General features: G+C 48.5%; 1 protein-coding gene across 5 annotated transcripts in view; it reads left to right on the forward strand.

The window, feature by feature from the left end:
- Nucleotides 1-12,660, forward strand: part of LOC135549683 (ribosome biogenesis protein bop1-like) — a 138,455-nt gene that overhangs the window by 110,048 nt on the left and 15,747 nt on the right. For all 5 annotated transcript variants that reach the window (XM_064979880.1, XM_064979881.1, XM_064979882.1 and 2 more), the window contains one exon: nucleotides 10,802-10,934. In XM_064979880.1, the coding sequence (XP_064835952.1) occupies nucleotides 10,802-10,934 (133 nt within the window). The remainder of the gene's footprint in view (nucleotides 1-10,801; nucleotides 10,935-12,660) is intronic.

The following is a 12,660-nucleotide window of genomic DNA, read 5'->3' on the forward strand; positions in this document are numbered from 1 at the left end:
TTCTCGCTCTCTCTAGCGATCGCTCTCTCTCGTTCTCGCTCTCTCGTTCTCTCTCGCTCTCTCTCGTTCTCGTTCTCTCTTTCTTTCTTTTTCTCTTTCTTTGTCTCGCTCGCTCCACAACAGGAAGAACAGAGCCTTGTAAATCAGAGAGCAACAACACTACCAAGAGGCTACCTACCATTAACTGAGGGACATGTTTTTGTGACAGCTGGTTGGCTGTATCATTTGGTGCTCACACAGATGGTCACCATTGTGTTGTGTTCCACTTCTACTACTGCAATTACAGGGTTCATACTTAGGCCAAAACCTGCAATCATCATTTGGATATTGAATCACAGGTCTGTTTTTGTTTGGCGCTAGAAAGAGGAGAGGAGTGTAATGTTGTTACGACCTGGGCTTTCAAACCAAGGTGTTCTAGAAAGAGGAGAGGAGTGTAATGCTGTTACGACCGGGGCTTTCAATCCAAGGTGTTCTAGAAAGAGGAGAGGAGTGTGATGCTGTTACGACCTGGGCTTTCAATCCAAGGTGTTCTAGAAAGAGGAGAGGAGTGTGATGCTGTTACGACCTGGGCTTTCAATCCAAGGTGTTCTAGAAAGAGGAGAGGAGTGTGATGCCGTTACGACCTGGGCTTTCAATCCAAGGTGTTCTAGAAAGAGGAGAGGAGTGTGATGCCGTTACGACCTGGGCTTTCAATCCAAGGTGTACTAGAAAGAGGAGAGGAGTGTGATGCTGTTACGACCTGGGCTTTCAATCCAAGGTGTTCTAGAAAGAGGAGAGGAGTGTAATGCTGTTACGACCTGGGCTTTCAATCCAAGGTGTCCTAGATAGAGGAGAGGAGTGTAATGCTGTTACGACCTGGGCTTTCAATCCAAGGTGTTCTAGAAAGAGGAGAGGAGTGTGATGCTGTTACGACCTGGGCTTTCAATCCAAGGTGTTCTAGAAAGAGGAGAGGAGTGTGATGCCGTTACGACCTGGGCTTTCAATCCAAGGTGTTCTAGAAAGAGGAGAGGAGTGTGATGCTGTTACGACCTGGGCTTTCAATCCAAGGTGTTCTAGAAAGAGGAGAGGAGTCTAATGCTGTTACGACCTGGACTTTCAAACCAAGGTGTTCTAGAAAGAGGAGAGGAGTGTGATGCTGTTACGACCTGGGCTTTCAATCCAAGGTGTTCTAGAAAGAGGAGAGGAGTGTAATGCTTTTACGACCTGGGCTTTCAATCCAAGGTGTTCTAGAAAGAGGAGAGGAGTGTAATGCTGTTACGACCTGGGCTTTCAATCCAAGGTGTTCTAGAAAGAGGAGAGGAGTGTGATGCTGTTACGACCTGGGCTTTCAATCCAAGGTGTTCTAGAAAGAGGAGAGGAGTGTGATGCTGTTACGACCTGGGCTTTCAATCCAAGGTGTTCTAGAAAGAGGAGAGGAGTGTGATGCTGTTACGACCTGGGCTTTCAATCCAAGGTGTTCTAGAAAGAGGAGAGGAGTGTGATGCTGTTACGACCTGGGCTTTCAATCCAAGGTGTTCTAGAAAGAGGAGAGGAGTGTAATGCTGTTACGACCTGGGCTTTCAATCCAAGGTGTTCTAGAAAGAGGAGAGGAGTGTGATGCTGTTACGACCTGGGCTTTCAATCCAAGGTGTTCTAGAAAGAGGAGAGGATTGTGATGCTGTTACGACCTGGGCTTTCAATCCAAGGTGTTCTAGAAAGAGGAGAGGAGTCTAATGCTGTTACGACCTGGGCTTTCAAACCAAGGTGTCCTAGATAGTCCCCAGTCCATCAAAGTACCTCCCCTTGGAGCCTCAGTTGATCGTGCTGACCAATAGCGCTGCTCCCATCTGTTGACTTACATTGTGGTTTGCCCTCGACAACTGAGCCTTGAACTGTGCTCTGAGGTTACAAACCACGCATCCGTTTTAGTTTTATTCTCTACATTTGCTAAATGCTCTCATCCTGTCCAGTGACACAGCCTTGTATTTATGTCAGGTTGTCATAGAAATATTCTGCTTGTCGTATTCTCAAGTAGGCGAGTAAGCACACTCCTGGGTGTGTTTCAGAATAAACCATTTGAGGTTGAATGAATGAATGAAGGAAGTCCCTCAGTAGAAAAGGAACAGCATAGTTGTGACTTCTTAACGGTTTCACGGCTCTAGACCTCTCCTCACACACTAGTGATTCCTTTCCAATGCCCCTGCTGCCTGACGGACGGGGTTCTCTCACTCTCAATGTGACTCTCACTCTTTCTCTCTGTCTCTAAACCACCAGCAGCCCTGGATACAACCTCCCGGTTGGGTCGGGCCTGTCCCTCAAGTTCTACATCTGTTTCTGCCAGAGAGCTCAGTACTTGAAATGGATTATGGTTTTTGAGTTATTACACTCCACCCTCTGTCCAGGATCTGTTCTTCCCTCCGTGTTTTCCTTGCATTTATGGAGCGTTCCGGTATAGAAGTTAAAATAAAACAATTTTACTACTACCTCTCACTCTGACGTTGGAGCGGTTGAGCGTCGGTGGTGGTGTTCGAAGGTGGTTGGTTTGCGTAGAGTCTGAGTTCCCAGGTGTCCGTATTGTGTGCCAGCAGTAAGGAGCGATTGGCTCCTGGGGATCTGATTAGGACCTGAATGTTTCTTTCTCAAACCAACCTCAACAGGAAAGGGAAGAGCAATGGACGCTAAAGTTCTTTCATGGCAAAGTATTGTCCAAAAGAAAGGTTGAGAAATCTCACTGAGCCATGGCTCCTAATAGAGCTGTGATGGCGAACCACACTGCAAAATCAGACCAATTCAGGAGGTTACTAGAAATACAACCTCTCCATGTCATGTAGATGGAGGTAGACGGAGGTAGATGTAGACGGAGGTAGATGTAGACGGAGGTAGATGTAGACGGAGGTAGATGTAGACGGAGGTAGACGGAGGTAGACGGAGGTAGACGGAGGTAGACGGAGGTAGACTGAGACGGAGGTAGACGGAGACGGAGGTAGACGGAGGTACATGTAGATGGAGATGGAGGTACATGTAGATGTAGATGGAGATGGAGGTACATGTAGATGGAGGTACATGTAGATGGAGATGGAGGTACATGGAGATGGAGGTACATGGAGATGGAGATGGAGGTACATGTAGATGGAGATGGAGGTACATGTAGATGGAGTTGGAGGTACATGTAGACGGAGGTACATGTAGACGGAGGTACATGTAGACGGAGGTACATGTAGACGGAGGTACATGTAGACGGAGGTACATGTAGATGTAGATGGAGGTACATGTAGATGGAGACGGAGGTACATGTAGACGGAGGTACATGTAGACGGAGGTACATGGAGACGGAGGTACATGGAGACGGAGGTACATGGAGACGGAGATGGAGGTACATGGAGATGGAGGTACATGTAGACGGAGATGGAGGTACATGGAGACGGAGATGGAGGTACATGGAGATGGAGGTACATGTAGATGGAGATGGAGGTACATGTAGATGTAGATGGAGGTACATGTAGATGTAGATGGAGGTACATGTAGATGGAGGTACATGTAGATGTAGATGGAGGTACATGTAGATGGAGGTACATGTCGATAAATGTAGATGTAGTTGTAGATGGATGTAGATGGAGGTACATGTAGATGGAGGTACATGTAGATGGAGGTACATGTAGATGGAGATGGAGGTACATGTAGATGGAGATGGAGGTACATGTAGATGGAGGTACATGTAGATGGAGGTACATGTACATGTAGACGGAGACGGAGGGAGACGGAGGTACATGTAGACGGAGGTACATGTAGACGGAGGTACATGTAGACGGAGGTACATGTAGACGGAGGTACATGTAGACGGAGGTACATGTAGACTGAGACGGAGGTACATGTAGACTGAGACGGAGGTACATGTAGACGGAGACGGAGGTACATGTAGACGGAGACGGAGGTACATGTAGATGGAGACGGAGGTACATGTAGATGGAGACGGAGGTACATGTAGATGAATGTAGATGTAGATGGAGGTAGATGTAGATGTAGATGGAGGTACATGTAGATGGAGGTAGATGTAGATGTAGATGGAGGTACATGTAGATGTAGATGGAGGTACATGTAGATGTAGATGGAGGTACATGTAGATGGAGGTACATGTCGATAAATGTAGATGTAGATGTAGATGGATGTAGATGGAGGTACATGTACATGTAGATGGAGGTACATGTAGATGGCGGTAGATGTAGATGGAGGTAGATGTAGATGGAGGTAGATGTAGATGGAGGTAGATATAGATGGAGGTACATGTAGATGTAGATGGAGGTACGTGTCGATAAATGTAGATGTAGATGGAGGTACATGTACATGTAGATGGAGGTACATGTAGATGTAGATGGAGGTACATGTACATGTAGATGGAGGTACATGTACATGTAGATGGAGGTACATGTACATGTAGATGGAGGTACATGGAGATGGAGGTACATGGAGATGGAGGTACATGGAGATGGAGGTACATGTAGATGGAGGTACATGTCGATGAATGTAGATGTAGATGTAGATGATGTAGATGTAGATGGAAGTACATTACATTACATTTACATTTAAGTCATTTAGCAGACGCTCTTATCCAGAGCGACTTACAAATTGTTGAATTCACCTTCTGACATCCAGTGGAACAGCCACTTTACAATAGTGCATCTAAATCATTTAAGGGGGGGGTGAGAAGGATTACTTATCCTATCCTAGGTATTCCTTGAAGAGGTGGGGTTTCAGGTGTCTCCGGAAGGTGGTGATTGACTCTGCTGTCCTGGCGTCGTGAGGGAGTTTGTTCCACCATTGGGGGGCCAGAGCAGCGAACAGTTTTGACTGGGCTGAGCGGGAACTGTACTTCCTCAGTGGTAGGGAGGCGAGCAGGCCAGAGGTGGATGAACGCAGTGCCCTTGTTTGGGTGTAGGGCCTGATCAGAGCCTGGAGGTACTGCGGTGCCGTTCCCCTCACAGCTCCGTAGGCAAGCACCATGGTCTTGTAGCGGATGCGAGCTTCAACTGGAAGCCAGTGGAGAGAGCGGAGGAGCGGGGTGACGTGAGAGAACTTGGGAAGGTTGAACACCAGACGGGCTGCGGCGTTCTGGATGAGTTGTAGGGGTTTAATGGCACAGGCAGGGAGCCCAGCCAACAGCGAGTTGCAGTAATCCAGACGGGAGATGACAAGTGCCTGGATTAGGACCTGCGCCGCTTCCTGTGTGAGGCAGGGTCGTACTCTGCGGATGTTGTAGAGCATGAACCTACAGGAACGGGCCACCGCCATGATGTTGGTTGAGAACGACAGGGTGTTGTCCAGGATCACGCCAAGGTTCTTAGCGCTCTGGGAGGAGGACACAATGGAGTTGTCAACCGTGATGGCGAGATCATGGAACGGGCAGTCCTTCCCCGGGAGGAAGAGCAGCTCCGTCTTGCCGAGGTTCAGCTTGAGGTGGTGATCCGTCATCCACACTGATATGTCTGCCAGACATGCAGAGATGCGATTCGCCACCTGGTCATCAGAAGGGGGAAAGGAGAAGATTAATTGTGTGTCATCTGCATAGCAATGATAGGAGAGACCATGTGAGGTTATGACAGAGCCAAGTGACTTGGTGTATAGCGAGAATAGGAGAGGGCCTAGAACAGAGCCCTGGGGACACCAGTGGTGAGAGCGCGTGGCGAGGAGACAGATTCTCGCCACGCCACCTGGTAGGAGCGACCTGTCAGGTAGGACGCAATCCAAGCGTGGGCCGCGCCGGAGATGCCCAACTCGGAGAGGGTGGAGAGGAGGATCTGATGGTTCACAGTATCGAAGGCAGCCGATAGGTCTAGAAGGATGAGAGCAGAGGAGAGAGAGTTAGCTTTAGCAGTGCGGAGCGCCTTCGTGATACAGAGAAGAGCAGTCTCAGTTGAATGACTAGTCTTGAAACCTGACTGATTTGGATCAAGAAGGTCATTCTGAGAGAGATAGCGGGAGAGCTGGCCAAGGACGGCACGTTCAAGAGTTTTGGAGAGAAAAGAAAGAAGGGATACTGGTCTGTAGTTGTTGACATCGGAGGGATCGAGTGTAGGTTTTTTCAGAAGGGGTGCAACTCTCGCTCTCTTGAAGACGGAAGGGACGTAGCCAACGGTCAGGGATGAGTTGATGAGCGAGGTGAGGTAAGGGAGAAGGTCTCCGGAAATGGTCTGGAGAAGAGAGGAGGGGATAGGGTCAAGCGGGCAGGTTGTTGGGCGGCCGGCCGTCACAAGAAGCGAGATTTCATCTGGAGAGAGAGGGGAGAAAGAGGTCAGAGCACAGGGTAGGGCAGTGTGAGCAGAACCAGCGGTGTCGTTTGACTTAGCAAACGAGGATCGGATGTCGTCGACCTTCTTTTCAAAATGGTTGACGAAGTCATCTGCAGAGAGGGAGGAGGGGGGGGAGGGGGAGGAGGATTCAGGAGGGAGGAGAAGGTGGCAAAGAGCTTCCTAGGGTTAGAGGCAGATGCTTGGAATTTAGAGTGGTAGAAAGTGGCTTTAGCAGCAGAGACAGAGGAGGAAAATGTAGAGAGGAGGGAGTGAAAGGATGCCAGGTCCGCAGGGAGGCGAGTTTTCCTCCATTTCCGCTCGGCTGCCCGGAGCTCTGTTCTGTACATGTACATGTAGATGGAGTTACATGTAGATGGAGTTACATGTAGATGGAGTTACATGTAGATGGAGTTACATGTAGATGGAGTTACATGTAGATGGAGTTACATGTAGATGTAGATGGAGGTACATGTAGATGTAGATGGAGGTACATGTAGATGTAGATGGAGGTACATGTAGATGGAGATGGAGGTACATGTAGATGTAGATGGAGGTACATGTAGATGTAGATGGAGGTACATGTAGATGTAGATGGTGGTACATGTATATGGAGGTACATGTAGATGGAGGTACATGTAGATGGATGTAGATGGAGGTACATGGTACATGTAGATGGAGGTACATTGTACATGTAGATGGAGGTACATTGTACATGTAGATGGATGTAGATTGAGATGGATGTAGATGTAGATGGAGGTACATGTAGATGTAGATGGAGGTACATGTAGATGTAGATGGAGGTACATGTAGATGGAGGTACATGTAGATGGAGGTACATGTAGATGTAGATGGAGGTACATGTAGATGGAGGTACATGTAGATGTAGATGGAGGTACATGTAGATGGAGGTACATGTAGATGGATGTAGATGTAGATGGAGGTACATGTAGATGGAGGTACATGTAGATGTAGATGGAGGTAGATGGAGGTAGATGTAGATGTAGATGGAGGTAGATGTAGATGGAGGTAGATGGAGGTACATGTAGATGGAGGTACATGTAGATGGAGGTACATGTAGATGGAGGTACATGTAGATGGGGGTACATGTAGATGGGGGTAGATGGAGGTACATGTAGATGGAGGTAGATGGAGGTACATGTAGATGTAGATGGAGGTACATGTAGATGGAGGTACATGTAGATGGAGGTACATGTAGATGGAGCCCGTAGAGGTATAGTGGCAGAGAAGAAGCCTGTCAAATGCAAATGATCCTTTGGCTGTAGTCTGTGATACTGCATGCGCTCCCAGAAGGCATTAGTGAGTTAGTGTGTGCAGAGAGGCCCGTGATATGTCATTGGCTGTGTCCCACGAGGCCCTGTGGACTCTGGTCCAAACTAGTTCACTATATAGGGCATAGGGTGCCATTTGGGGATGCACACTTTGTGACCGACAGTTGGAGAGGCAGAGAGAGCGTCTGTTTTCACTCAGCTGATGAGCAGTAGGCTGGCCAGGAAATCTGTCCCGACCCGTCATGTCTGGCTACTTATGATGTGTATTATACACACTCACAAAGATCACTTTTAACGCATGTGAACCACACACTCACACAAGGTATTGATAATGTAGTGAAGAGGTGTATATTCTATTTTTGAGAGATAAAGATAAGCTACATTACCTTTAGGTTTTATCTGCTCTTTCCCACTGTTACTGTATATCACAATATTATTCATCAACACAGCCTCCCCATCAACTAACTCCTAAACCCCTGTTTAGTAGTGACACCAACCAGACCCACTCCCCTCCTCTTACTCCCCTCCTCTACTCCCCTCCTCTACTTGCCTCCTGCTCTACTTCCCTGCTCTACTTCCCTCCTGCTCTACTCCCCTCCTCTACTTCCCTCCTCTACTCACCTCCTCCTCCTCTCCTCTACTCCTCCTCTACTCCCCTCCTCTACTCCCCTCCTCTACCCCCCCTCCTCCCCTACTCCCCTCCTCTACTCCCCCTCCTCTACCCCCCCCTCCTCTACTCCCCTCCTCCTCCTCTACTCCCATCCTCCTCCTCTACTCCCCTCCTCCTCCTCTACTTCCCTCCTCCTCTACTTCCCTCCTCCTCTACTTCCCTTCTCCTCTACTCCCCTCCTCCTCTACTCCCCTCCTCTACTCCCCTCCTCCTCTACTCCTCTACTCTCCTACTCCCCTACTCCTCCTCTACTCTCCTCCCCCTCCTCTACTCCCCTCCTCCACTTCCCTCCTCCTCTACTTCGCTCCTCCTCTACTTCCCTCCTCCTACTTCCCTCCTCCCCTCCCGCTCTACTCTCCTTCTCCTCTACTCCCCTCCTCCTCTACTTCCCTCCTCTACTTCCCTCCTCCCCTACTTCCCTCCTCCTCTACTTCCCTCCTCCTCTACTTCCCTCCTCCTCTACTCTCTTCCTCCTCTACTTCCCTCCTGCTCTACTCCCCTCCTCTACTCCCCTCCTCCTCCGCCCCCTCCTCCGACTACTCCCCTCCTCTACTCTCCTCCTCCTCTACTCCCCTCCTCTACACCCCTCCTCCTCCTACTCTCTTCCTCCTCTACTCCCCTCCTCCTCTACTCCCCTCCTCTACTCTCCTACTCCACTCCTCCTCCTCTACTCCCCTCCTCCTCTACTTCCCCCCTCCTCTACTTCCCTCCTCCCCTCCTGATCTACTCTCCTCCTCTACTCCCCTCCTCCTCTACTCCCCTCCTTTACTTTCCTCCTCTACCTCCCTCCTGCTCTACTCCCCTCCTCTACTCCCCTCTACTCCCCTCCTCCTCCTCTACTCCCCTCCTCCTCCTCTACTTCCCTCCTCCTCTACTTCCCTCCTCCTCTACTTCCCTCCTCCTCTACTTCCCTCCTCCTCTACTCCCCTCCTCCTCTACTCCCCTCCTCCTCTACTCCCCTCCTCCTCTACTCCTCTACTCTCCTACTCCCCTCCTCCTCCTCTACTCTCCTCCCCCTCCTCTACTCCCCTCCTCCACTTCCCTCCTCCTCTACTTCGCTCCTCCTCTACTTCCCTCCTCCTACTTCCCTCCTCCCCTCCCGCACTACTCTCCTTCTCCTCTACTCCCCTCCTCCTCTACTTCCCTCCTCTACTTCCCTCCTCTACCCCTCCTGCTCTACCCCTCCTGCTCTACTCTCTTACTCCCCTCTTCCTCCTCCTCTACTCTCCTCCTTTACTCTCCTACTCCCCTCCTCCTCCTCTACTCCCCTCCTCCTCTACTCCCCTCCTCCTCTACTTCCCTCCTCTACTTCCCTCCTCTACGTCCCTCCTCCTCCTCTACCTCCCTCCTGCTCTACTCCACTCCTGCTCTACTCCCCTCCTCCTCTACTCCCCTCCTCCTCTACTTCCCTCCTCTACTCCCCTCCTCCTCTACTCCCCTCCTCCTCTACTCCCCTCCTCTACCTCCCTCCTGCTCCACTCCCCTCATCCTCTACTTCCCTCCTCTACCTCCCTTCTGCTCTACTCCCCTCCTCCTGCTCTACTCCCCTCCTCCTGCTCTACTCCCCTCCTCCTCCTCCTCCTCCTCTACTCCCCTCCTCCTCCTCCTCTACTCCCCTCCTCCTCCTCTACTCCCCTCCTCCTCCTCTACTCCCCTCCTCCTCCTCTACTCCCCTCCTCATCTACTCCCCTCCTCTACTCCCCTCCTCTACTCCCCTCCTCTACTCCCCTCCTGCTCTACTCCCCTCCTGCTCTACTCCCCTCCTGCTCTACTCCCCTCCTCTACTCCCCTCCTCTACTCCCCTCCTCTACTCCCCTCCTCTACTCCCCTCCTCTACTCCCCTCCTCTACTTCCCTCCTCTACTTCCCTCCTCTACTCCCCTCTTCCTTTACTCCCCTCCTGCTTTACTCCCCTCTTCCTCTACTCCCCTCTTCCTCTACTCCCCTCTTCCTCTACTCCCCTCCTGCTTTACTCCTCTACTCCCCTCCTCCTCCTCCACTACTCTCCTCCTCTACTCTACCCTTCTCTACTCTACTCTTCTCCTCTACTCTACTCTCCTACTCTACTCTACTCTACTCTACTCTACTCTACTCTACTCTACTCCTCCTCTGTTCTACTCTCCTCCTCCTCCTCTACTCCCCTCCTCTACTCCCCTCCTCCTCTACTCCCCTCCTCCTCTACTCTCCTCCTCCTCTACTCTCCTCCTCTACTCTACTCTCCTCCTCCTCCGTCCTACCACCATTTAGTTTCTGCTCCCCTCTCATTGAGGTTAGTCAGCCTGCTAGGTCAGAGCTTTCCCAGTTTATTTATGAGCCACTTTAAGACTTTCACGCTGTGGTAACTCAACGACGCGCGGTGTCCGGAGACCACACCTGCTGCTGCTGGGGCTGAGCTGACCATCTTACTGACTGGCGTAAGTGTGACTGTGATGCATGTATGAGCACATGCACACAGGCACACACACTTACGCTTGCGCACGCTCGCATACACATTCCCTCACACAATCGCGCACACACATTGCTGTTAATTGCCCCATGTTAACCCTGTAGTCTGACCTTTGACCCTCTCTCTCCCTGCAGGCTCAGACGATTTCACGGTGCGCTTCTGGGAGGTCAACACAGGGCGCTGCATGAAGACTCTGGAGGTGGGCGGAGCTGTGAAGAGCGTGGCGTGGAACCCCAACCCGGCCGTCTGCCTGGTGGCTGTGTGCTTGTAAGTCTCCTCCTCCAACAGTCTCTTTCCTCCTAATGGGGTGCTCTCTTAAAATCCTCCCCCTCCTCTGTGTTGAGGTGTCTGTGTCTTCATCACTGAACATACTGTATGTGTTGACGGACAGAATGATTTTATAGTGTAGCGTCTGGGGTTAACCAATAACTACTGTAACCAGTTTATAATAAAGCAGAAAGACACGAGGGCTTGTGGTATATGGCCAATATACCACGTCTTAAGGCTGTTCTCTGGCACGACGCAACGCCACACTATAAACTGGTGTCTCAAATTCAATCTGCTTTATTGGCATGAACAAGGCAACATTGTATACATTATACATTGTAATAAAATTATTAACAATAACAAATAATAATATAATATAAAATGGTAGTAAATAATGATACAAAATTAAATACAAAAATAACCACAATATATTAGAAATGTAATAAATATAAAAGGCTGAACATGGAAAATGAATATATAACTAACTTATAACTGTCATCTTCACCATTACATCAGTACTACAACTACCATCATCATTACTACTACTACTACTACCATCATCATTACTACTACTACTACTTCCACCATCATTACATCAGTACTACAACTACCATCATCATTACTACAACTACCATCATCATTACTACTACTACTACTACTACTACTACTACCATCATCACTACTACTACTACTACTACTACTACTACTACTACTACTACTACTATCATCATCATCATCATCATCATCATTACTACTACTACCACCATCATTACTACTACTGCTACTACTACCACCATCATTACATCAATACTACAACTACCATCATCATTACTGCTACTACTACTACTACTACTACCTTCATCATCATTACTACTACCATCATCATTACTACTACTACAACTACCATCATCATTACTACTACTACTACTACTACAACTACCATCATCCTTACTACTACTACTACTACTACAACTACCATCATCCTTACTACTACTACTACTACAACTACCATCATCCTTACTACTACTACTACTACTACCACCATCATTACATCAATACTACAACTACCATCATCATTACTACTACTACTACCATCATCATTACTACTACTACTACCACCATCATTACATCAATACTACAACTACCATCATCATTACTACTACTACTACCACCATCATTACATCAATACTACAACTACCATCATCATTACTACTACTACTACTACTGCTACCATCATCATTACTACTACTACTACTACTACTACTACCACTACTACAACTACCATCATTACATCAATACTACAACTACCATCATCATTACTACTACTACTAATACTACAACTACCATCATCATTACTACTACTACTACTTCTACTACTACCATCATCATTACTACTACTACTACTACTACTACTACCATCATCACTACTACTACTACTACTACCATCATCACTACTACTACTACAACTACCATCATCATCATTACTACTACTACTACCATCATCATTACTACTACTACTACTACAACTACCATCATCCTTACTACTACTACTGCCACCATCATTACATCAATACTACAACTACCATCATCATTACTACTACTACTACTACTACCACCATCATTACATCAATACTACAACTACCATCATCATTACTACTACTACTACCATCATCATTACTACTACTACTACCACCATCATTACATCAATACTACAACTACCATCATC

The sequence above is a fragment of the Oncorhynchus masou genome, chromosome 12, assembly GCF_036934945.1.
Source record: "Oncorhynchus masou masou isolate Uvic2021 chromosome 12, UVic_Omas_1.1, whole genome shotgun sequence".
NCBI lineage: Eukaryota > Metazoa > Chordata > Actinopteri > Salmoniformes > Salmonidae > Oncorhynchus > Oncorhynchus masou.